The following is a 25,887-nucleotide window of genomic DNA, read 5'->3' as shown; positions in this document are numbered from 1 at the left end:
ACGGAAAAGACGTGGGTGATCTCTGGAGCGTTAGTGGGGGAAAGGGAGCAACAGAGAAGAGAAACAAAGAGGCAAGCAACAGAAGAGGGAATGACAGCTAGGGAATGAGAAAGATTGGCTGGAAAAGTAGGTTGGGAGGCTGGAGTGGGAGAAGGGAGCCCCCAGTGGCTGGGAGAGACAGAACCGTCCCTGGACAAGAAAGAGTCAGACTCCAGCTTGCTGCTGCTGACAGGGAGTTTATTCTGGCTGGAGCTGCTGAGATCTGCTGGCCACTCAGCTCCAGGTCACTGCTGCCTGGGCTCTGGCTCCGGCTGGGGCTCCTGCTCCAGTTCCGGCTCTGGCTCTGGCTCTGGCTCCGGCTCTGGCTCCGGCTCTGGCTCCTGCTCCATCTCTATCTCCAGGTCTTGCTCCAGCTCCTCTGTCTTACTCAGAGAGGGAGGTGGGTGAATCCTGTTCTCTAAGGCAGAAAATCTTCTCCATAGCCACTGTGGGGAGAGACAGAGAGGACAATGGAGGACGAAGGAGGAGGAAAGAACAGGACAAATCCTGACCCTCGCTTTTTCTCCAGCCTTCCCCCATTTGGCTCAGGGTCTCCTTTTGGCCCCTTTAAACTTTCTAGCCCCAAGGTATTCCCAGTACAGGAGCGCTGGGAGCATATTCAGAATTTGTCATGGTATCTTCCTCAAGGAAGGGGTCCTGCACAGCACTCTGAGGAGAGGGAACTGTGTCCCCGGCTCACCTGTCTCCTCCATAGGTGGAAGCCAAAGGCCCCAGTCACCACAAGGAACAGTGAGAATGTGCTGAGGATCAGAAGGAGAAAGAGATGGTCTCCTTTAAGGTCACCTGAGGCTCTCCTTGCACTGCGGGCACCTATGAAGAAAGCGCTGGATTAGACTTAGGGTCGGAGATGAAGCAGGACACTGTGCTACACCCTCATCCTTTACAGATGCAATGAGGTCAGAGAGTTTAAGGGACTTGTCCAGGATTGTTCAGCTAATGAAGGACAGAAACAGGTCAGGCTTGGAGAGCTTGAAGTCAGGTCGAGGAATGGGAATGGGAAGAGGTGGGAGTAGAGGACTTGGAAGACGACCAAGGTGACAGCTTTGGAGTTGGGGTCATGGCGTTTTGGAGCCTCCGACCTGGGCTAGACTCTGCGATGTGCACCGCTGTTCCAAGAAGCTTCTGTCCCTGAAAAAGCTGGCATTGCCAAGGCTCAGCAAGGAACCGGGTCTCCTTTATCTCCAACCCGGGGCCTGGAGAACTCCTGGAGCCATTGTTCAGGGGACGCCACACAAATCTTTCTTGTCCAGATGCAGGGGTTACCTCACACATCAGCTTTCCCAGGGAGCCAGGTAACCCCAAGGACTGATGGGTCACTGAAAAAGTAGAAGGAAAAACTCTTGTGGGGGTCTTGACCTCTTGATTATCAGTTACAATCCCATATCTCTGTCACCTTACTCTCATTGGCAATCTGATTGGGAAAACCTCAGGGGAAGAGGTCACAGGACATGATTAAATTTATCTCTGGTTTTGTTTGTATTTTTGAGACAGGGTCTCAAATAGCTCAAGCTGGTCTTGAACTTACTACGTAGCCAAAGATAACCCGGAACTCCTGATCCTCTGGCTCTCTCTTGTAAGTAATAGGATCACAGGGGTGTCCCACCTGACCACAGGAATCTTAAAACAGCACTCCAGTTTGATTGCTTCCCCTGCTCAGAATGTTCCCAACACTTCAGCCATTATATTAAACTCAAACTAGTACTGAAGGCCACATGAGCATTATTCATGCTGGGGCTGAACCTCAGCAGGCAGAATGCTTCCCTAGAACACAGAAGTCCCCGGGTCCAGTCCCCAGCGCCATATAAACTGGGTGTGGATAGAAGAAAATCATTAGTTAAAGAGCCAGTACACATTGGATTCAAGGTCAGGCTGAGCTACATGAGACCTTGTTTTTAAAAGAAAATAAGGCTGGAGAGATGGCTCCGTGATTAAGAGTACTTGCTGCTCTTCCAGAGGACCCAGGTTTGATTCCCAGTACCTACTTGGCAGCTCACAATTGTGTCTGTAACTCAGATCTAGGAGACTGATAACCCCTCCTGTTTCTGGGGACATCAGCCACAGATGTACAAGTCCAAAAAATATACATACACATATAATAAAATTTTTCTTTTTCTTTCCTTCTTTTCTTCTTCTGAGACATGGTTTCTCTATATTACAGCCCTGGCCTCAAACTCAGAGATCCTTGTGCTCTGTCTCCAGAGTGCTAGAATTAAAGGCATGCGCCACCACTACCCACCCCTTTGTTGTTGGTGTTTGTTTCAGGCAGGGTTTCTCTGTATAGCCCTAGATGTCCTGGAACTTGCTCTGTTCTGTAGACCAAGCTGGTCTCAGACTCAAAGATCTGCCTGCCTCTGCCTCCTGAGTGCTGGGATTAAAGGAGTGTGCCACAACCACCCGGCTTTATAAAATACATCTTTAAATAAAGCAAAAAGGGAGAGATGATTCACAGTTTACCAAGTTATCAGAGTTAACTGCGCTTCCAGGGTACCCAGGTTCAGTTCCCGGCACCCACACCTGGCAGCTCACAATCGCCTGTAACACTAGCTCCAGGGAATTGAACACTTTCTTTTCATCTCCTTGGACACCGCACGAGCGCATCTCACACAGAAACGCATTCGCACAAGCTTACTGTCTTCTGGGATGCTCAGACTCTCAATGAGCAGTCAGGGGGATTAGCGCCAGCACTCCCAACAACCTCCCTTGCCTCCATCACTTTGCTCACACGCCCAGGGCCGCCATCTCTGTGCCGCCGCTAAGGGGACATCATGGCCCCTTGCTGAATGTTCACAGAACAAGTAACCAACTGCTGGATCCACAAGCAGAGCATGCTAAAGCTGACTAGAAACAGGGTGGTAGTTGGCAAACGGCGAAGGGCCTGGACCCTGCTGAGCATAGCATGTGGGGGAACTTGGTGACACAGACATCCACGTTTCAAGTTTAGACCGGGAGCCCAGCATCTCCTGGTGGTACCACCTTGAGACCACACCTTCTCTGCAAAGCAGAAATGACAGTATCACGTGTGCCTCTCCCCCACCCCAGTAGCTAAACACAGCTAATGTTTCAGAGGACACTGGAGGGCTGGTGATTTAGCTCAGATGATAGAGCTACCTAACCACATGAAGGCCTGGGTTCAGTGCCAGGCACCACAGAAACTGGGTGTGGTAGTTGTCTGTCCGTCTATAGTCCTAGCACTTGGGAGATGGCAGCAGGAGAATTAGAAAGTCAAGACCATCCTCCACTATATAGTGAGTTTCAGGCCAAACTGGGATACATCAGACTCTGTGTCAAAAGAGAAAAGAAGGAAGTGAAGGAGGAGGAAGAGGGGGACATTGGAGGCCAGGCATGGTGGGTCATACTTGTAATCCCAGCACTTGGTGGTAGAGGCCCAGAGATCAAGAGTTCAGGAGTTCAAGGCCAAGCTCAGAGTCTCAGATATTTAGCCAGTAAGACCCTGGCCATTAACACTGGGCAGAAGTATGGGTGGGTTTTGAGAACTGGCAAAGAAGGGTTAGGGGGTGTATGGAATTCCAGTGGACTTACCAATAGACTGGGTTAGCAAAAGAACTGATGTGAAGAGGGGGTTCCCAGTAAAGCTGAGGGGTGTATAATATATCTAGACAGAGTTACAGGTAAGGTGAGTGGGATTCAGGGTTAACAGCCTAGAGATATGTTGTTTGTTAATTCGTTTACTTGGTCATGTAATCAGTATTTGTTCTGAGACAGGATCTCAAGTAACCCAGGCTGGTCTGGAACTCACTACGTACTTGAATTCCTGATCCTCCCAAGGGCTGGGATTACAGCCATGTGCCACCACGTCTGGCTCCAGTACACACTACTAAGCACCTACTATGTAGCTAACGGCCACAGGTAACTAATGCAGACATAAATCATCACGGCTGGTAGCTGCCAATCAATGACCATGTACTTTCTAATTTTTTTGGCCTGTTTTTTTTTTTATATTGTCTTGGAAAACCCTAACAAATATTTGCTGACTAGGGGCTGATTTATTAACTCCTTCTAAATTCAGGTCAACTGGCACAACTTTAACCAAGTCCCAGGCCAAAAGCAGACAAGGATTTGAGAATATATGGTGCCTCCTCTGAACCATTTAAACTCTTACCTACTGTTTCTAACTCCTCAGACCTTCTGCCAGTTCAGAGTAGGGGAGTCCCTTAGAAAAGAAGTGGGATTTTTATTTTGTGAGTCAAGGGGAGATTTTCAGTTTCGGTTTTGTTTTTTCTTTTGTTTTATCGTGGGGGTGAAAAAAACAGCCCATTAACCAGGCGTGGTTGTGGTGCATGCCTTTAACCCTGCACTCTGGGACGCAGAGGCTGGATCTCCGAGTTTGAGGCGACAACAACAGTTAGGGCTGTTACACAGAGAAACTCTGTCTCGAAAAGAAAAGAAAAGAAAAGAAAAGAAAAGAAAAGAAAAGAAAAGAAAAGAAAGGAAACAAATAAAAACCACAAAACAAACAACAAGAAATGAGCCCATAATTTGACAGGCACAGTAGTATTTGTCTGTCCCCCCCAGTGCTTAGGAAGCGGAAGAAGGATCAGGAGTTCAAAGTCATCCTAAACCACAGCAGCCTGGGTCACGGAAGAAAAGGCGCTTGCCAGGCAAACCTGGCACCCCGAGTTCAGTCCCTAGAGCCCAGAAAAAAAGGTGGGAACTGACTCCAGAGTTGTCCTGTGACCTCATCATGTGTGAGGAACATGCAGCCCTCAAATGCTCGTCCTCTCCCCTCTCACATAAAAACTGAAAAGGGAAGAAGTCACAGCATGAGTGGACTGGCGCAGCATCATGGAGCCCATCCGCACAGTCTCTGACAACCAACACTCCCCCTGAGAAGGAAAGCTGTTCCGTTCCCACCTGCGGCTGACCTGTGATGACCGCCAAAGTGACCATAGCACTGAGCTGCTGCCCCTGCAGATGAACACGACAGGTGTAGGTCCCAGCCTGCTCCAGACCCACACTCTCAAGTCGAAGGGCAAAACTGCCACTCTTCCCGGTCACCAGACGCTCAGAGCCTCCTCCAGAAGGAGTCCACTTGGCAGTGAGTGAAGAAGAGGTCCCCATACCCTGGGGCAAGTGACAGGGCAGCTCCACCCCAGAGCCTGCAGCAGCGTACACTGTCAGAGGAGCTAGGGGCTCTAGACCTGGAGGAAAAAGGAAACACCAAGATCAATGCCCGGGGGTGGGCATGCAATGGGACAGCAGGCAGGAACTTTGAGGAAGGAAGGCAGAGGACGATGGAGGTACTTGGGAGTAACACACAAAGAAACAGAATAAAGCAGACAGGCTAGGGAAGCTGGAAAACGCAGACTGGGCTGAACCAGCAGGATACCAAAGCTATCAGAAGGATGGACAGCCAAGGGACAAACTAGGGTAGAGATGGCAGCTAAAAGACTCCCACAGAGGAAAGGGTTTGAACACTGCTACACGGCACTCTGAAGGGACACGGCAGCTGAGGACCCGTGGGGGGGGGGGGCGCATGAGTCAGGAAAGGTGGGCGGCAGAAAGGGGTCAAGAGTAAAGACAGCTTGGGAGAGTTACCCAGAACCTCGAGGTTGTGTGTGATGGAGACATTGAAGCCATCTCTGTAGGTGAGGACACAGCCCCAGGTCCCGGAGTCCAGGGAACTGACTTGCGGGAGAAAGAGGAAACTTTCAGCTAAGTGGTGATGGGCGGACTTGTGGACAGGAACACGGTTCTGACCCTGGAACCAGTGCACAGAGACTGGGCGGTCAGGGCGACTGAAGGAGCAGTTCAAAATGACCCAATCAGACGGCCTGAGGGGTCCTGAGGGACTGGCGATCACTGTGAGAAAGTAAAAGGACCAATCAGTGGACTAGATGGAAACACTTTCTCAATGCAGCCAGCCCAAGTAAGCTGAAAACTCTTGGAAACAGGGACGCTGTGTTCAGATTATCCTCACAGCCTCCCATTCCAGCTCAGTACTTGAAACCTGGGGTGTTTAACAAGAGATCCAGGACTCCTCTGTCTCCTGCCTCCACTTACTTTACTTGGCCTGTTCTTTGGGCAGACCTATAAAGGATGAGCTATGGATGTCTTAAATGAGTCACTCTAGACCCCCAAAGAGGCGCCCTCCCTCTTCTACCTTCACCAAGGAGGGCACTCCCGCTCGCTGTAGGTTGGGGGCGGAGGAAGAAGCTGGGATATGTGATACAGTTTCTCCGTAGGCTCCTCACCCCCGCCTAGAGGCATGCATTTTAGGGGGCACTTTCCACCCTGCCATCAAGCGGTCACCCCTTCCTGAACACTTCTGGAGGTCCTCAGGCTCTTCCTGCCTCGGGGCGACAGGGACCTGCTTCTCAGCCCCTCTCCCTTTGTCCCGCCCCACCTACTCGAGGCCTGGCCGACGCGCAGGCGGAGATGGCAGAAGAGGGTGCGGTCCGGGAAGCGCACCACGGCGTGGTACTCGCCGGCGTCGGCGCGCCGGGCTGGACGCAGCCACAGCGAGAAGTCCCCGCGCTGGAGGCGGCGCTCGTCCAGCTGCACGCGGCTTTGCAGGGGCAGCCTCCCGCTGCGCAGGCCTCCTGGAGCCACGCTCAGCACCGTGTAGCGATGGGGGGCCGGCCTCCCACGCAAGGACTTCCCCCTGAGATGGTCAAGGGCAGGGGCGGAGTGGGAAATAGGATTGAGGAATTCCGAGGCAATTTGAAAAAAGCCGTAAAGAGATGCACTCCAAACACACTCTTGAGGATAAAGCAACCCGCCTAAGAGAGCACTCGACCATTAGCAGCCTCCCCGCTCCCCCCCCCCCCAGTCACCCCATCTGCTACTGGAGAGGTGGCAGACTATGGACCACGGATTGCAAGGAAGTCACTAAAAGGCTGTGTGAAGAGGCCGAGCAACTGGCTTCTGAGGGACTCACAGAGGGGACAAAACTGGCTTGGATTTTTTTTTTCCGAGACAGAGTTTCTCTGTGTAGCTTTTGGCTGTCCTGGAACTCACTCTGCAGACCAGGCTAGTCTCAAACTCACAGAGATCCACCTGCCTCTACTTCCTGAGTGCTGGGATTAAAGGCCACTACTGCCTGGCCATTGGACGGGGTTTTATCAGAATGCCATTAGAACTGGATTGGGAGGTTCTGTCGCCCGACCATGGGGTGCATACCCATCTGGTTGATGTTGCCAAGTGACCACTCCTCTTCGCAGAAGGTCGGGATTCCGGTGGGGGAGTTGGGGGCTGCAAGGAAGATGGACAGGGGCCCCCTCCTGGGCCCACACCACGGAGTCCTCTCTCCCAGGCTCTGAAACCACGGCTAGTGGAGCAAAAGAGAGGCCAAGGGCTATGAGTCAAGAGATTTGAGAATAGAGAAAGGTCTCGGCGTTCCGAGAGAAATATCATTCCTCCCTGTCAAGGGGAGACTGAGGTGGCTTTGGGATTGGAAGAATTATCCTTTTTAAAAAGGCATTAGAAGACCATCATAGTGCTAAAGAGACAGGTCACAGAGGTCCCTGCTGGCTTCTCCCCAACTCCCCATCTTACCTGGAGCTTCCCACAGCAGTCGCTGAAGCAGAAGGCCTAGGAGCAGAGTCTCCCTCATCTCCTTTATGGCCTGGGCCTCCCTAGCCCTCCAAGGGAGGTCAGAAAGGGGTCCTGGGAGAAGAAAAACAGAAGTTCTACAAAGAGGGAGGTGAGACAGGGTGAAAGAACGTAGGGTAAAGACGACCCCCAGGAGAGGGTGAGTGGTCTGGAGGAGGACCAATGACCAGACGCTGGAGACCAGAGGAAGCTGGTTAGATGGGGGTGGGGGAAGACACACCCCTGGGACAGGGCAGGGCTGGGGCAGAAAGCAGAGTAGACGCAAGGCCGGGCAGTGAGCTGGGATGCTGATCTGCATCTGAAGTCCTTCTGCTTCCCTTCCACCTTCCCCACTTCCCCTCCGCACTGCCCGCCCCCCAGCCCAGGGCTCAGGGTTTCGATTCGCAGTGGAAAGTGTGAGGGGGCTGTTTCCCAGCAGCAGAGCCCTCCGTCTGTTGTGGCACTCCCCTTGTTTACTTCCTCAGACTCGGGTCTCCCCACCGCCCCCTCTTCACCTCTTCCCCCTCTGCCCCCCTCTCCCGGGTTCTCGGGTTCTCTGCCAAGCCTGTCTGCCTAGAACGACAGCTGTATCTCTAAGCTGCCTCTTATGTCCCCGCAGTCACATTTTCTTCTTCACAGGCTCTTTCCCAAAAACTTTCCAAGAACTTGTTCCAGGAGAACTCCGAACCTCCTGGGCAGGTAGACAGGAAGTACCACCGAACCACACGTTAGCAGATCTGAGGAAGGGCTTGGTGGCAGAGGATAGCAGCTACATGGTGTTACTCTTCAGTCTGTGCTAGAGTATTATACATTTTCCATAAAGCAACTTGTGAAAATAGAGAGGAAATTGAGACTCACAGGCATTCAATAACTTGCCGGGCTTAGGGGGCATGAAGGCATGCCCTAGTCCTGATCCTATTTGCATTATTGGAGTGGCTTTTCATCTTCTAGGAAGAGAATGACCATGGATACTCGTTTTGAGGATTTATTTCTATTTATGTGTCTGTGAGTGTGAATGCTGCCTGTGTATGAATACCCAGAGGTCTGAAGAGGGTGTTAAACTCCTTGGAAGTGCAGTTACAGGTGACTTGTGAGCTGCCCAGTCTGGGTGCTGGAAACCAAACTTGGGTCTTCTGGAAGGGCAGCAGGTACTCATAACTGATGAGTTCATCAGATAGTTCTCTCCAGCCCTGACCATAAGATACTTTGCCATCGCCGGGCGGTGGTGGCACACGCCTTTAATCCCAGCACTCGGGAGGCAGAGGCAAGCGGATCTCTGTGAGTTCGAGACCAGCCTGGTCTACAAGAGCTAGCTCCAGGATAGGCTCTAAAAAAGCTGCAGAGAAACCCTGTCTCGAAAAACCAAAAAAAAAAAAAAAAAAAAAGATACTTTGCCATCTTCAAAGCTGCCCCGGCCTAATGATTCTGTACTAAAAAATGAAGGCAAGGGTTTATGGAGACGGAATAATGCCGAAATCTTGCAGCAGAGCAAACTCGAGAAAAAACTGAAGAGTCAGGAATGGCGATACAGAACTGTGACCCGACATTTTGGAAAGTGGGGGCAGGAAGAACTGGTTCTGGGCTTGCTTAGGCTACCTAGTGAATTCAGGGACATCATGGGCCACAAGGTATCCCTTGTGTCAACGACAACACCACTAACAACAGATCTCTCTCCCACTTGAAAGGCAGAGGCAGGCAGTTCTCTGTGAATTTGGAGCCAGCCAGGGCTGCATAGCCGGACTGCCTCAAAACAATGGGAACTGAAGCAGGACTAGAGGAATCTGTCAATTCTTAATCCCCAGCTCAGTCGAGAGAATCAGAGGTGGCAAGGAGACAGACCTGATAAGCAACTGTGGAGCCATTCCCCCCACCCCCCCCCACCCCCTGCGTGACTTAAGAGGACCCTGCTTCCCACGTGTCAAAACAAGTCCCTGCTTGGTAATTCTTTTCAAACCCTAGGTTGAGACCCAAGCCTACCAGCCTCTTCCGCTTCGGGGCGGGACTTCCTGTTTCTAGAGCTGTTTCTATCTGCCTGGTTCAGCACAACTGAGCCAGGTTTCCACTGGGCTCAGCAGTGTCTAGATCTTGTGTGGGTTAACGTGATAGTGTGTATTGCTGAGGAGAAACATCCCCAGGAATCCAAAACAGACCATAGGTCAGCCCCTAGAACACAACTTTGGGCTCCTAGTCCACCCTGGAGGGCTGGTTCTATCTTCTACCATCCTGATATAGGATCAGCCACCCCTTCTCAACCCTTTCAGGCACTGAGTGGACCATGGGAAATCAGGAGACAGGTTAAAAACAGAAGCGCGACCGTTTCTTTATTAAATTATACAAAAAGGGGAGGGGGGCAGCTTCGGGGCTTGGCCCCAACCCCGGCCCCACCCCGGCCTGGCGCTGTCTGAGAGGAGGGAATCTGAGGGAGACCCAGGGATCAGGCAGGAGAGAGAAGGGCTGGATGAGAGGCTGGGGGTGCAGAGGGTAAGGGCAGGCTTTGCAAGGGGCTGGGACAGGCGGGCTGGTGAGGGAGGCAGGGAAGAACCAGGAATGCAAGGGGACAAGTGAGGGCCGGCTGGGGAGCTCAGGTGAGGCAGATCAGGAGCTGGACCGATGGCAGTGAGGGTGGAGGAGCAGTGTCTGGAGAGATGGAAATGAGGCTGGGTGGAAGGACAAGGGTCACAGCTCTGGGGCAGGGCCAGAGCGGGGAGCCAGGAGAAGGGGGGCTGTACGTGTGTGTTCCCGCCCCACCTCCAGGACCTGAGGGGCCTCCCATCCCCAAGCCCACTGGCAGGAGCTCATGCCGACGCCCCATTTTCTGTCTTCTGCCTCTTGGGATCGGCTTCATCCTGTGGAAAGGATAAGAGTTGAGGTTGCTGTACGAAGGAGACCTCCCCCTCTTCCTGCTGGCCCTGCTCCAGCCCTGCCTGTGCCACAAGATCCTAGGTCCAACTCCAAAGGGCCCCTGCTATGTTCCTGACAGTCCCTCGGGTCCCAACCCAGTCAAACCTCCTCTTCAGCAGTTCTCTTCCGCACTGGGCCTTCATCCTCCTCCTCTTCTTCTTCCTCATCTGAAGAGCCAGAAACAAGTCAATGGGGAAGATGGGCGGCTCCGGGCACAGACCCACAGCCAATCCATAGTTCCCCTCAGTCTGACTTCTGGTCTTCAACTGCTCCCTGCCTCTGCTCCTATAAGCCTTAACTTTTCCAGCCCAGCCTCCCCTGCCCCTCCCTACCTTCTTCATCTCCTTCATCATCATCTTCTCCATCCTCAGCAGTTTCTTCTTCTTCCTCCTCAGCTCCATTCTCCTCCTCCTGTGGGTACCAAGACAAGGAGAGTGCGTGGCCACCCATTGGGTGATAAAAAGACTCAGGATAGGGAAAAAATGAGGGGGGATCAAGAGAAAGGTAGGACCCCAACACCCCCAGGAAGGCAAGAGGAGGTAGGAAGGACATTGGGACAAAGTGGGACCATCTTCTGCCCGCGGTCTGCACACCTCCACTACTTCTTTCTTCCGTTCTTTCCGGCCAGCTTTCTCCTCCACTTTCTCCTTCTTTTCTTTCAGGTCCTGCAAGGCAGAAGGTCCCCTTTCAGCACTAATGGTGCACAGCCTTGACTCCCCCAATCTGTTTCTCCAACTCTGCAGCTAGGTCAAAGGTGTTAAGTGAAAAGTGGTCACAGTTTAAGGTACAACACAAGTCCTCAGGTTCCGAGATTTGGGCCGGAATTGGCTGGTACCAGACTTTCTTCCCCAAGACCCAAGGGGAGTTGGAAAACGGGGAAGGGGAGCAAGCAGCCAAGAGTAACTGAAGCTCCCACCCTGTCAAGTTCCTCCAGACCTCTCCTGGCTTAAGAGTTGAGTGAGCTCCACAAAGCAAATCCCCATCTGCTGGCAGCCTCGACGCTCCACCCCCTTCACCCTCTCTGCCTGCCCTGCTCTGCCTTTTGTCTTCCTCAGGGGCCTTTGCCTAAGTACTCTCTCCCCTGGGCATCCTCCCAACGTCCCCTTCAGCTTCTGAGGCCTTTGTTTCCCTGTCTGTGTCTCCCTAATCCTTCCGTTCCTACTTGGCCAAGCAGTACAGGGGTGTGAAGATCACCCTAGCATATTCCCACATGGGTTCCTATCCCCAACGGGACAGTTTCAGTGTCCCCTCCTCTCCACCTTCACGGGCCATGCACTGGGATGGATGAGTAGAAGTGGCCATATTCAGTGGACATAAAGGGAAAGTCTGGTAAAAGAAAGACACAGAAGGAGCCAGCACAGCGAAGTCTGTGCCTGAATGGGAAGGTGGGTGTTACCTATAGAGAGCCCCCCCACTGTCCTCCCCTTCATCCTGAGATCCCAGCAGGTGCCCCGACAGAGGGAACTGCTCCGGTGGGTAAGCCCCTCTGGACAGTGGAGCCTTTCTATCCCGTGCAGACTCTGCTTTTCCCCCATCACACTCCTTGGCAGGTACATGTTCTCCTATGATCTTATCTCATGTTAGTATGCAACTCTAGGGTGCAGGATCCCAAGTGGGTCGGAGTTTTCATAAGTAGATCTTCCCAGAAGGACATGTCCTTTCTTGAACAAGACTGGGGTAGAAGAGGGACTTGGTGCCAAATGACCAGCCTGGGGACACTCGGCTCTCTTCTCCCTCTAGGGGAGCAGAGCACAAGAACACTTGGCCCTCTCGCTCTAGGCAGGTTCCTTCTTCATTCTGCTTAGCTGTCATTTCTGTCACATGGTGGGTCTGGCTCTTGTTCTACCAGGTGAGCTTTCCCTTTTATCCTGGGCCAGGCAGCGACTAAGTCAGCATAGCTTGTGTCAGGCCCTGGCCTGAGTTTCCCATCGGGGTTGACGGAGGGGTGAGGGGAAGGGAGACTTCCAGAGACCAAAGTCCATAGGACTGGCCCCTCTGCTCCCGGGTCCTGTCCTTCTGGTCACTGTCCTCCCATGATCTCTTTTCCAGGAGGGTATGAGACCTGCCGCCAGTGTTGAGCAGCTCTCTGACCTCTACACGGGTACACAAGCTCAGACAGGCTAACACCAACTCTACAGGGGAGCGCCCACGCGCTCCAGAGACACATGGCCCAATGTTTGGGCATTCTGGCACACTCTCACAGGACCACAGTGTAGCCAGCCACTCGGCAATCACAAAGCGGCATCATGCCTCCGGAACATCTCGGTCTCCACATGCACACATGTAACTGACACGGGCAGTCCCACACACTCGCTGGATCTCAGACATACAAAGACGCCTACTCAGTGAAGTCACATGCCACCGCACAACCCACCGGAGGGCTACACAGGCACACCTTGTCAAATCTCACATGTCCCCTCTCCCACTGCCTTTCATGCTATTAGATTCCCCCTTCCACTTGAGCTTCCAGAACTATACTGCCCCCCCCCAAAAAAAGAGACAAGGCTCCCAGCCCCCAAGCCTGGCCGCATTAATTTCCCTAAGCGACACTCCGCAGTATCCCTGGGGAAATTAGAGGAAGGCTGGAAGAGAGACAAGGGCAAAGGGATGAGGCCGGGAAAGGCAGCTGCTGAGAGCAAAGACAGCTTGACGTATGGTCAGGCGATGCTGAGCTTCGGCTTTTTCGAAGGCTATTCTCTCCACCTTTCTGATTTTTAGGAATTCGACATGAGGGGAGGCAATAAAGAGAAAACTGGAAGTCGGTGGTGGAGGGAGAACGAATGAGGATGGGCAGAAAAGAGGGTGTAGGAGAGAAGAGGCGCAGCCCTCCGGGGACGAGCACAGACGGTCTGGCCGCGAGGGGAGGGGCCGAGGAGTAGCCTCCCCCGAGAGTCCTGTTTACACTTGAGGATCCCAAACCGCTTAGCGGAGGAAAGGTGAGGTCATAGTGTTAAGAGACCTGGAGCCGCGGCACGGACACCGGGCCCGGGAGGCGGGACGCGCCGCTCTCCGACGGGAGGGCGGACCGGGCCGCGGCGGGCGCGGCGGGGCACGAGAGGGGTGGGGATGGCGGGGCCGGGCGGCGAGGCCCGAGGCAACGCGCGCTGGGCCGCTAGAGGGCGCAGGCAGGCGCCGAGCGGGGTAGGCAGCGCCGGGCTCCGAGCGGGGGGGGAGGGCGCAGCGGGGTCCGTAGGGACCCGGCGCCAGGGCCGCTCGGGGCCGTCGGGGGCGACCGGGCGCGAACGACCGCGCCGATCCCGGGGCCGCCGGGGTTCCGGGCCGCCGCCGCCCCTGCCTGTACCTTGGCGCTCAGCTCGGCCGCTGCCTCCACGCTCTTCTCCGACATGGTGCCGGGGCCGGGGCTGGCGGGGAGCCGGGGTCCCGGGGCCGAGGCGGAGGGGCCCTGGACGGCGGAGGGTGGCCGCGGCCGGAACTAGGCGCGGTGGCGGCGGCGACAGCGGCAGCGACGGCCGCTCGGCAAGCTGGCTCGCTGCAAGAGGCGGCAGAGGCGCGCGGGGTGGGGCGGGGTGGGTCCCGAGCCGAGACCCGCAGGGCTGCGGCCGTCCGGAGGGCGGGCGGGAGGGTGATGCGGGCGGTGGCCGGCGCGCTCCGGTCGCGGTCGCTCGGTCTTGCTCGCCGCCCCCGCACAAGCAGAGCTGCCGCCGACCAGCCGCTGCCGCCCCCGGCCAGGGAACCCGCTTTTAAGGCGGCGCTGCCCGACGGGAGGGGCTTCCCAGGGGTGGGGCAGGCGGGAGCGGGGAGGAGAGGAGAGGGGAGGGGGATGAAAGAGGAGGTTGGAGAGGTGGGGATAGGAGGATGAAAGCGAAGGGCGGGAGAGCGAGCGGGGCGGGAAGAAGGACTAGACCGGGAGGGGGAAAAGGAGAGACTGACGGCTCGGGAGAGAGCCGAGTGGGGCGAGGAGGTGGGAAGGGGTGGGGTTCCAGCGGGGAGATACCGCTCCAAATGCCAGCCTACTGCCTGCCTACTGCCTGCGAAGCTGGAGTCTGACTCCTGGGGGCGTACTGGAGAGGTGGCCAGACTCCTGCTGACCTCCTCAAAGCCCTGAAATTTTACTAAAGGGCGGGTGAAATTTTACTAAAGGGCGGGGGGCATAATGTGGGGGGGGGGGGGAGGCGCAGATGGAAAAGCTGGGCAGGTATTTGAGAAACCAAAAGTGGAAAGAAGGGGAACAGGCTGCCGAGCCACTTCCATTTCTCGCTCTCGTCCGCTTTCTCTAGGTGGCCTTGAGGAGGAAAGGGCAAGAGCAAAGGACAGCCCGGACCTTTCATAGGTTGGACCTGACATTTGTGGTCCTTGGCGGGTTCCTTCCCGTCTGTTTCCTTGATCTGAGGGTTGCCAGAGGCCTTTGATCTCTGCTGCCTCTTTCTCTGTCTTCTTACCTGTCTCATGTCTCACCTCACTTTCATTTGCCTGGTCTTTCTGTTTCTCTTCAACTCTCTTCATTCTTACTGACCAAGACCTCCTCCCTTACAACCAACCAACCATCTACACCTCATTCCTTCTGCCGCGTGCGTGCGTCTCTCTAGACAACACCGTTGTCTTGCCTGACTCAGTCACCTGCCCCTGTATGCTTAGCTGATTACCAAATCTCCTTTCTAGCCTCCTCGCTTTGCTTTTCTCTCTCACTGCTGCCTTTCTGTATTCTCACGGCCTCCTTTGCAAACACCTGGAGTTTCAGCCACACCCTAGGGCTCGCATCTTCAGCTCCTCACCCCTAGGTTCAGCAGCAGTGGATCATTTTGAGAACCCTGGGATCTCAGAAGGGGGCAGGGGCTGAGATGTGGATTTGAGGTCAGAAAGGTGGGTGTAGCAGAGGACCGGGCTTTGGGAAATGATTGTCTTTGGTGTATGTGTGGCACCCGTTCTTATCTGTTATCATTCCTCTTCACCTTTCCAAATCATTTTCATTAATAAAGACATTTTTAACCAGTTGACCTATTCCAGCACTTGGGAGGCCATTAGTTTGGTAGCATCCAGGGCAACACAGTGAGACATCTTGTTGTGCCCCCCCCAAAAAAAAAATTTAGAAAAGAAGCCATCGTTGATCTCCATCACCATCATTTAGCATGTGGGTGAGCCACCACACACATGCACACGCACACACCATCTTTTGGTCTCTGGTACACACCTCCTGGCTTCTCTGACTATTCAGTTTCTCCGTCTTGGTCTCATAAATCGTGGGAGCCCCACCCTGGTTTTTCCTGGCAGGATTCGGTCCACCTTTTCTCTGATATCTTTCCATTTCCCCTTTTCAATGTGCTTCTCAGATTTCAGTGAGTGATGTCTTTAGCAACCTCTCACCATATTCCATCTCTGTATCCTCTCTGGCTTCATTTATCTACCCCTCCAATCCCCACCCCCCCCCCACGCCCGCCCAGTCTCGCTCCCTCCGGGTTGGTCTCTTTACTCCACCTCCAGCCCCGCCTGCTGTCTCGGACACCCTGCTGGGCTCTTACCCTGTTGCCCTGGTAACCGCCCTCAACTCCGGTCACCTCCACTCCCCTCCCCCCCCTCCAATCACCGCCACCAACAACCTCCATCCACCTTCTCCTATTTTTCCTGAGAACCAATGGAAACCCTGTTGCCAGGTGGAATGCTCATTTGAATCAGCCAATCCAGGAGCCTAACTGCTTGCCCTGCCTTATAAGGGGATGTGAAGAGGGCCACTCCCCCACTCCAGCCCAACAGGGGACGAGCCCCTCCACTGTCCTTTCTCTGCAGCCTAGGAAAGAGATGTGGGACCCTCTAGTTCACCTTCACATAAAGGGCCTACTTTCCCATTTCTCTAAATGGGGCCGCCAGGGTTACTGTGAGGTGTGGGACGGACCATGGGGAGTGGGCTGGACTGTGGGCTGGGCCTCAAGCCTGGGGGTGGGAATGAGGTGTGATTAGGGAAGGGGAGGCGGAGGGAGCCGGGAATTTTGCCCAGGGAGGGGTGTCTGGGAGCGGAGGCAGCTGCAGTGGAAAATTCCAGGGAGATGGCGAGGCAGAGAATGGGAATCCTGCCCCAAAGCCCAAGGGACTGCATGGCAATCTAAAAGAGCCTGGACATTAGGGTCTGCAGGGACTTGGGGGAATGCTACAGGGTGATAGGGCCGCATCTAGGACACTCCTACGTGGAGGAAGCACCCATCGTCTTTTTCTCTCTGGTTAGACCACAGATCAGACTCCTAAAGTTTGGCTTTATGGAAACAGCTGGGAAGCTTAGGGTGAATTTGGAGGGAATGGGATGTTGAGAACCCACCGGGACGGGCCTTTATGGTCTGTCGTGTGCCCTGGGTCAGTAACGTTAAGTGCCAACGTTTGCTCCATTCAGTAGACGTACTTCTGAGGTTTGTGGAGGCCTGCCTATTCCTAGAGCTGCTACTCTACAGCCCAATTGAGAAATTTCCCACGAGTTGTGTGGGGGGGGAACCTGTGCTTACACATTTTCTGGAAGTGGGAAAAAGGAGAGGCCAGGTGAGAAGAAAAGACCAGAGCCCCTGGAAGCCATGGCCTCTGGCTGAGTTCCTAGAAGTTGGTCTTGCTACCAAGTGTGGAAGGTGTTCCTTTCTAATTGCTTCAGACTCGTTCTTAGTGAAGTCTCTAGCTTCCTGGTGTGTGTGTGTGTGTGTTAGTGCAGCTTCCTGGTGTGTGTGTGTTTGTGTTAGTGCAGCTTCCTGGTGTGTGTGTGTGTGTGTGTGTTAGAGCAGCTTCCTGGTGTGTGTGTGTGTTTGTGTTAGTGCAGCTTCCTGGTGTGTGTGTGTGTGTGTGTGTGTGTTAGTGCAACTTCCTGGTGTGTGTGTGTGTTCTTAGTGAAGTCTCCAGCTTCCTGGGGTGTGTGTAGTGGATGTCAGTGTGTATGTTTATCTCAGGTGAATGCTAAGAAAACCTATTACTGAGGCTGGAAGACAGAAGTTGGGTCATCTCCCTCACCCTAAATTAAATCCATATTTCACTCCCAGTGACCTCTTTTTTATTCCCTGTTTTTCCTTTATATTAATTTTTTTTAACTCCAAGTAAGGAGAGTAGAGAGAGAAGTTAGCCAAGCTTTTTACATAAATTTTTTTATTACATTTGCTGTGTGTGTGCTTGAGCAGAAATCAGAACACAACTGTGAGAATTGTTTTTCTCCTTCCGCCAGTGGGTCCTGGGGATCAAACTCAGATCAGTCTTGGTGGACAAGTGACTTTTCCATCTCTCTGGCTTTTTTTTTTTTTTTTTTTTTTTTTTTTTTTTGCCATGGCAGGGGAGACTGTGGTAGTGGGAGCAAGAGACAGCAGCCTTCATTACATTCAAAGACAGGAGGGAACAGTGCACACTTGTACTCGCTGCCTTTTATGTTAGTTTGTTTTTTGAGACAGAGTTTCTCTGTGTAGCCCTGGAGAGTAGAGTCTGTCCTGGAACTCACTCTGTAAACCAGGCTGGTCTCCAGCTCGGAGCTCCTCATCCGTGTCTGTGTTTGTGTCCTGAGTGTTGGGATTAAAGGTGTGCTTCACCACCCACTACCGTCTCAGCTCGTCCTCCTTTTATTTTTATTGTATATATGGATGTTTTGCCAGCATGTGTGTCTGTGCACTGCTTGTGTTCCTTGTTCCCCAGAGGAGGCCAGAAGAGGGTGTGTGAAACCCTGCAACTGGAATGTGAGCCTCAGTGTGGGTGCTGGGAATCAAACCGGGTCCTCAGGAAGAGCAGTAAGTGCTTTTAACAGCTGAGCTACCTCTCTAGTGGCTTCCCACCACCCTCATTACCCTCATTCCTCCCCCCCTCCCTATTTTTTTTTTTTTTTTTTGAGACAGAGTCTCACTATATAGCTCTGACTGGCTGTCCTGGAACAACTTCTTTTTCTTTTTTGAGGGGGGTGGGGGTGTTTTGAGACAGGGTTTATCTGTAGCTTTGGAGCCTGTCCTGGAACTTGCTCTTGTAGACCAGACTGGCCTCCAATTCACAGAGATCCGCCTGCCTCTGCTTCCCGAGTGCTGGGGATTAAAGGCATGCGCTGCTGCCACCACCCAGCATGTCCTGGAACTTCTTATGTAGACCTAGCTGGCCTCAGACAAAGAGCTTCCTGCTGCTGCCCTCCCGGTGCTGAAATTGTGTGTATGCTGAAAGCATGTTCAGGTGCCCTTGGAGTTCTAAAGAGGACTTGGATTTCCGGAAGCTGCAGCTACTGGCAGTTGAGGGCAACTGGACCTGGGAGAACTGAACTTGGGCCTTCTGGCGAGAACTGCAAATGCTTTTAACCCCTGAGCCATCTCTCCAGGCCCCTCACTTTCTCCTTTTTTATTCAGCCCAGGACTCCAGCTCATTCATGTATGTATGTATGTATGTATGTATGTATGTATGTATGTATGTATGTGTATGGGGGGCATGAACATGACTGTAATTCCCATGCTTGAGAAGTGGAGGCAGGAGGATCAGCAGTTAAAGGCTTATCTTACATATAGAGTTGGAGGTGAAGCCAGGCTGGGCTAGGTAAAATTCTGTTCCAACAGACAAGCAAATGAGAAGAAAAGTAGCTTCCATAAAGCAGGACGTGGTAACGCAGCTCTGAGATCTCAGTGGTCTGGAGCCTGAGGCAGGAGGAGTGAGTGCCTCAAATTCTGTCTGCTTGGGCTATATAGTGAATTCCATGCCAGCTCTGGCGAGACCCCCTCTCAAGAAAAGTGATCAAAAAAGAAATCACCTTTAAAACAGTCACATCATGTGTAATTAGTCTGGTTGGAAGAGAGAATGGGAATAATTATTAAATTTAAAAATTAGTTTATCCACCATCAAAATTCTACTCCGATATAAGTCAGTTTTAGCTGAAGAAGTTTAAATTTCCATTGTATGTCCATATCAAGCTTTTTCTTTCTTTTTTTAATGTTTTGAGACAGGGTTTCTCTACTCTATGAACTCAGAGATCCACCTACCTCTGACTCGCAAGTGCCAAGGAGAAGAGCATGCGCCACCATGCTCTGTGCAAACTTAAATCGTAAAGCAGACGTGAGGGCCCACACTTGTGAAACCAGCACTCTGAGGCTGACTGCTGGGCCTCATGAATGATCATATCGCATCCCTTTTCGGCTGTACTTTAAGTCATTTTTGTATTTATTTTTCTTGGGTGTGTGTGTGGAGGGGGGGGGTTTCCTGCATGTATGTCTGCACACCACTTACCTGTAGTCCCTCAGAGAAGATTCCTGATCTAACTCCCAGCTGGGGTTACAGGTGTTGGGAATGGAACTCGGGCCCTCAAGAAGAGCAGCCCCATCTCTGCAGTAGCATCTAGGCTACTGACAAGCTCTTGATCTAAAATCGTTCAGACAGGGATCGTCGTACATGTTTGTTTTTTTTAAATTGTTTATTTTTATTTATTTATTTCTATTTTGTGTGCATTGGTGTTTTGCCCTGGGAAGTTTCAGGTCCCCTGATGGATTTCCAGACAGTTGTGAGCTGCCATGGGAACTGAACTCAGGTCCTGTGGAAGAGCAGGCAGTGCTCTTAACCACTGAGCCGTCTCTCCAGCCTCCATGGAACCAAGTCTTTTTCTCTCACTTTTCTCTCTCCACTGTAGTCCACAGTCCCTAACAGCTACTAAGAGGTCAATTAAAATTTGATGAAGTATAAGAGTTATGTTTTTCTCTCTGTGTTTGCTAAGAATAGAACTGAGACCTCATGCTTCAGGAGATGTGCCACCCAGGTATCCCCAGCTGTTTATATGTTTTTGTTTTGAGACGGTCTCTTGTACCCCAGGCTGCTGACCCCCAAGTCCGTATGTGGCAAGGATGACCTTGAATTTCTGTTCCTTACCCTTCTCCTAATTATAGCAGGGATTATAGAATGTACCACCAAGACCATTTTTATACAGCCCTGGGAACCGAACCCAGGACTCACACATACTAGACAAGTGCTCTACTAGCTGAACTATATCCAAGCCCGCTTCTGCTTTTTTAAAACAGGTTTTCACATCTAGCCTAGGCTGTCCTTGATCTTTCTATGTAGCCAGATTCCCTCTATTTAGGCTGGCCCTGTCCTAGGAGAATTTTAGTGCTTTTACATTCCTTCCTGAACTTTCTCCTTGGTGAAGTATCGGTTTCACCATTGTACTTCTTCAGAACCTTTGTCTGGCTTCCATTTTGAGGCAGGGTCTAGCTACATAGACCAGGCTGGCCTCAAACTTGTAGTATTTATTCTTCTGCTTCAGCTTCCTGAACACTGGGGTTACAGGCGTGTGCCACCAAGCCTTGCTCTTTGGTCGGTTGGCTTTTCTCGCTCTCTGTCTCCTCCTTCATTTGTGCTCCTAGAGGCACTGACTCTGGTCCAACTCTGCTGTTATCTCAAATTCTCCCTCATATTTACTCTTCAAAACGGCTTTTTAGACTGTCAGAAAAATCTGTAAAAAAGATAGGATTTAGCAGGGCAGTGGGGACTCACACCTTTGATCTCAGCAGAGGAGGCAGAGGCAGGCGGATCTCTGAGTTTGAGGCCAGCATGGTCTACAGAGTGAGCTCCAGGACAGCCAGGACTGTACACAGTCCTGTACACAGAGAAACCCTGTCGGGAAGGAAGGAAGGAAGAAAGGAAGGAAGGAAGGAAGGAAGCAGGCAGGCATTTATAGGTGCTTCCCAACTCTGCACTTAAATAGTGTTATGCATGGAACACGGGCTTTATGCATAGCAGGCACATGCTCTATCCTTGACCTACACTGCCAGACCTGGGAGTCCTCATCTGTTCTTTTCAATACAATAGGTACATGATTACTTAACACTTGAAAATGTGTCTAGCTCATGGGCCGGAGATGTTATAATCTCATGCATGAAGTCCTGAGTTGGGTACTTGGTACTACATAACCTAGGTGTGGTAGCCCCATATATAATCCTAGTCCTTGAGAGATGGGGTAAAGAGGATCAGAAACTCCTCTTTAGGGAGTTTGTGGTCAGTTTAAGACCCCATTCCTCCAAACAATAATAAGTAAGAGTGGCAAGTTTCACTAAGAAATAAAGTTAATTCTTTTTAAGATTTTATTATGTATACAGTATTCTGCCTGCAGGCCAGAAGAGGGCACCAGATCTCATTACAGATGGTTGTGAGTCACCTTGTAGTTGCTGGGAATTGAACTCAGGACCTTTGGAAGAGCCAGTGCTCTTAACTACTGAGCCATCTCTCCAGCCCAATAAAGTGAGTTATTTAAGTTTGCTATTTGTTTTTGCTCTGTAGAAAGTCAGACTTAGGGCCTAGTACATGCTAATCAAGGCTCATACCACTGAGCTACACCATCAGCCCTACTTAAATAGCTGTATGTGCCTAGCGGCTACCGCATTAAATACTACAATCTTAGATCTCTATTTTAAGCTACCTCCTTTAAAAAAAAAGATTTATTTTCCCTTTAAATTATGTGTGTCTCTGTGTGAGTATGTGCGCAGAAGTAGAGGTGTCAACAGAGGGGCCGGTCTCCTGGAGCTGGAGTGACATTTAATTCTCTGAGAGCCCAGTATGTGGTCTCAACCACTGGGCCACCCATCCAGCCCCCCCCCCCTTTTTTTATTTGAGCTGTGCTGGGGATTGAACCCAGGGCTCTGCACATGCTAATCACATGCCTCACTACTGAGCTACCACCCAGCCTGCAGCCTGCCTCCTTGCCCACATCCAGCCCCTGCAATTTGTAATTAGAATGTCAGAGAGCAGCTCTGGCTGCTGTGTTCCAGTCCATACAGGCGACTGCTGAGTGCTTTCCCTTAGGTGTGTGTTTAGAGTTTTCACGCATTACACAGACCGTGGATTATCTAGGGACCAGTAAAGAAAAAAAATGAAAGGCTCGTGAAAATGGGACAGGCTTCCTTGGCCTAGAAGCTGGAGACAGAAAGGGTAGCGAGGACACGACAGGGAGACCTGATGCACTGATGTGCGCTCCCCAGGCTGCTCCACCATGGATGTCTGCTCCCGTCCTGCTACCAACCACAAAACTCTGGTGACTCCAGAGTCTCTAGCACTGGTTTTATTCCTGAGGTCCAGACTGAGAAATTTAGCTTCTCCTCTTTCCGGGTGCTCCACGGGGCCCCAAAGTAACAGAGTCCGACAGAAGTCTCCCATGTTTCCTCTCTTGGTGGGTGGGACTTCCCTCCATGCAAGCGTCCACCAAAGGGGCCCCACTAGACCTCAGTTTTCCATTCTTAGCTTGTTCGGTGCTACTTCTTATCTCCACACCCACTCGTCCCTGCTCAGGGGCTCAACACCATCGGAAGTTAAGCTTAAGCACCTTCTGATTGTCAATAATGAGTTAAGTATCGTCACACCTACCTCGGTTTCCCTAGTTCCACCGGCTGTATTGTACACGATCAAAAAGGAAAAAAAAAAAAAAGTTTCCAGGAATGTGTAAACGGCCTTTCGATTTAAAATACAAACAGGCTGTTGTAATTTCCCTACTCCCAACGTTGCTCCACCCTCGTTCTGTTCAAATATCCAACTGTCCTGGGTTGATTCCAGATGTGTGACCTCACATCCAAAGAGGGCCCCTTCCCCGGCCCAGCTCTCCCCTCTCAAGGTTTTCCTGACTGACTCCAGCCAGACGACCCGCGGATGGAGGAGGCACATTCAGTCCTTGTCCCTGTAGCCTCATCCCCTGAAGAAGCTGCATCCCCTCCTGAGTCACATCATCTACGGGAAACGCCAGTGAATGACAAATTCCTGCCCTTCATTGATCGCGGACAGAGAAGAGAGAGGGAGATAGACTGGAAGGGAGGAAGGGAGGGAGGGAGGGAGGGAGGGAGGGAGGGAGGGGAGAAGGGGAAGAAGACAGGGAGGCGAGGGGAAAAGGCAGACGGGCATAACTGCTACTTGCTTGTAAAATTATATCCCTTCAGTTCCTAGAGAGCTGCCTATGTATGTCACCAGGCATGCTGAAAATGAGCTTTCATAGCGCCTCCCTTAGTCTCAGCTGCTCAAGTGTGTGTGTGTGTGTGTGTGTGTGTGTGTCTGTCTGTCTGTCTGTCTGTCGTCTGTCTGTCTGTCTGTCTGAGGATCCAAGACCTGGCCTTGTGTGTACAACACAAGCTCTCTGACACTGGACTAGAGCCCAAGCCTAACTCAAGACCTTTTGGGCCAGGAGAAACAAACAAACAAATCTAGATTTCAGGCTGTGTCTAGTAGAAGTGAAGTTGTAATTTGTAAACATGCCTAGGAGAAGAAATACACTCAATTAAAATCGTGTAGGGGGCTGGAGAGATAGCTAAATGTTTGAGAGTGCTTGCTGCTCTCGCAAAGGACCCAGGTTTAGTTCCCAGTATCCACATAGTGCCTTACAACCATCCATAACTTCAGATCCAGGGGATCTTGACACTCTCTTCTGACTTCTGCATGCCCTCAGGCAAGCATAGACACATATGCCAGCAAAACACTCATCTCTCATACATATGAAATAATTTGAGATAAGATCTCTCAATGTAGTCTCAGCTGTCCTGGAACTCCTATGTAGACCAGGCTGGCCCTGGACTCAAAGAAATCCTCCTCTCTGCCTCCCAAGTGCTAGGATTAAGGGTATGCACCACCATGCCTAGCCTAAATAAATCTTAAACTAAAATCCTGTAGAGCCAGTGATATGGCTTAGCAGGTTGAGTTGCCACCAAGCCTGGCGCTCTGAGTGTGATTTCCTGGAGCCCACATGTGGAAGAAGAGAACTCCTTCAAGTTGTCCTCTGACCTCCACATGCATGTCATGATATATGTGCCCCATACACGAATGAATATAATCAAAGATTTTAATAAAAATAAAATCATGCAAAGACAGGGCATAGCCCCACATACCTAGAATCCCACCTCTTGGTTGGTGAAGACAGGAGAATTAGGACTTCAATACAGTAAGTTTCGGGTCAGCGTGGGTTACACAATGAGGCTGTCCCAAATACAAAATAGGGCTGCGGACTTAGCTCAATGGAAGAGCACTTTCTGCCATATACAAGGTCCTGGGTTTATGCCTGGAGTCACCACAAAACACACACACACACGCAAAGGTAAAGCGGATGGTGTTCTGCTTGGTTTTTATCTTTTTTGACAACATCTTACATAGAGACTTGCTATGTATCCAGCTGGGATTACAGATGTATACCCAACATCCCTAGTGACATTCTTACAGTCTGAGAGACAGAAGAGAAAGGGCTCCAGATGCCTAAAGGCAGGAGACAAAGATATCAAATAATAGAAAAAGAAACATAGAGATAGCTGCCGGGCGGTGGTGGCACACGCCTTTAATCCCAGCACTTGGGAGGCAGAGGCAGGTGGAACTCTGAGTTCAAGGACAGCCTGGTCTACACAGCAAGTTCCAGGGCACAGAGAAACCCTGTCTCAAAACAAGCAAGAACAGAAAGAAACATGGAGATCTAACTGGCCATGGTGGCATGCAACTGAAACCCTTGCAGCCAGGAAGCTGAGGCAGAATTACCCTTAGTTCAAGTGTTCCCAGTCAGGGCTATAGCGCAAAACGCCATCTCAAAAAACACAACTCACAGCAAGGAGGCTAAAACACTATACACCTCAAGGTGGCAGGCAGAGCTGTCTTACTTAGCTTTGCATGTTTAATACACTCTCCTAGCACAGGACAAGCTCATTAAATACCGGTTGGTTGGTCAAGCAGTGAAGAACTTGCTTCGATGGCCAGGTGTGATGGCACACACCTTTCGTCCCAGAGCCACATAGTGAGACCCTGTCCCAGAGCGGGACTTCTTCGAAAGGAGACAACAGCAAGGAGCTTGTGTGGCATCTCTTTATTTAAGTCTAGGTGGCAGAATACTCATTAAAGTAACTCTAAAAAAAATAATCAAATTTATTTTATTTTTATTTTTGCATATGAGTATTTTGCCTATATGTTTGTATGTATGCATACCATGTGTGTTCCACAGAGGCCAGAAGAGGGCATTGCATATCCTGGAACTGGAGTTTCACTGGTGATTGTTGAGTCAAGACGTGGGTCCTGAAAATTGTCCCAGGTGTCTGCAAGAGCAGGAAGTGCTCTTTCTGAGATTTTAGATGTATAAGGCGTGTGAGCACCCTTGGATGCCTGGAGAGGTGTGCGATCCCGTGGAGTGGGAACTCTGCAACCATAGTGGGTTCTTCTGCAATAGCAGCAAAAACTGTTTTTGTTTGTTTTTGAGACAGGATCTCTGTGTAGCCTTGGCTATCCTGGAACTCTCTGTGTAGACCAGGCTGGCCTTGAACTCAGAGATCTGCCTGCCTTTGTGCTGGGATTTTTTTTTTAAATATATTTTATGTTTGAGTGCTCTATCTGCCTGTACGCCTGGATGCCAGAAGAAGGCATCAGACTCCATTATAGATATTTGTGAGCTGCCATGTGGTTGTTGGGAATTGAACTCAGGACTTCTGGAAGAACAGCCAGTGCTCTTAA

The 25,887-nt window shown here is 51.5% G+C and overlaps 2 protein-coding genes across 3 annotated transcripts; both read right to left on the bottom strand.

The window, feature by feature from the left end:
- Positions 1-284: 284 nt before the first annotated feature.
- On the bottom strand, positions 285-7,835 carry Lag3 (lymphocyte activating 3). Its single transcript, XM_038319267.1, has 8 exons — positions 7,576-7,835; positions 7,201-7,348; positions 6,429-6,682; positions 5,617-5,880; positions 4,944-5,219; positions 1,140-1,376; positions 740-870; positions 285-485 (listed from the first exon to the last, which is right to left on the bottom strand). Exons 1-8 carry the CDS (start codon positions 7,631-7,633, stop codon positions 285-287), a joined length of 1,569 nt encoding a protein of 522 aa, XP_038175195.1. The 5' UTR covers positions 7,634-7,835.
- Positions 7,836-9,906: 2,071 nt separating this feature from the next.
- Positions 9,907-14,182, bottom strand: Ptms (parathymosin). Of its 2 annotated transcripts, XM_038318826.2 has the most exons (5): positions 13,814-14,182; positions 11,106-11,177; positions 10,845-10,923; positions 10,618-10,679; positions 9,907-10,457 (listed from the first exon to the last, which is right to left on the bottom strand). In XM_038318826.2, exons 1-5 carry the CDS (start codon positions 13,856-13,858, stop codon positions 10,407-10,409), a joined length of 309 nt encoding a protein of 102 aa, XP_038174754.1. In that variant the 5' UTR covers positions 13,859-14,182; the 3' UTR covers positions 9,907-10,406. The 2 variants fall into 2 exon arrangements, with proteins under 2 accessions (XP_038174754.1, XP_038174753.1); XM_038318825.1 differs by lacking the exon at positions 13,814-14,182 and having other exon boundaries at positions 10,845-13,514.
- Between the last annotated feature and the right edge of the window lie 11,705 nt (positions 14,183-25,887).

The sequence above is a fragment of the Arvicola amphibius genome, chromosome 2 (assembly GCF_903992535.2).
Source record: "Arvicola amphibius chromosome 2, mArvAmp1.2, whole genome shotgun sequence".
NCBI lineage: Eukaryota > Metazoa > Chordata > Mammalia > Rodentia > Cricetidae > Arvicola > Arvicola amphibius.
Note: the sequence above shows the minus strand (reverse complement) of the source record. Positions and strands in the feature narration are given on the sequence as shown.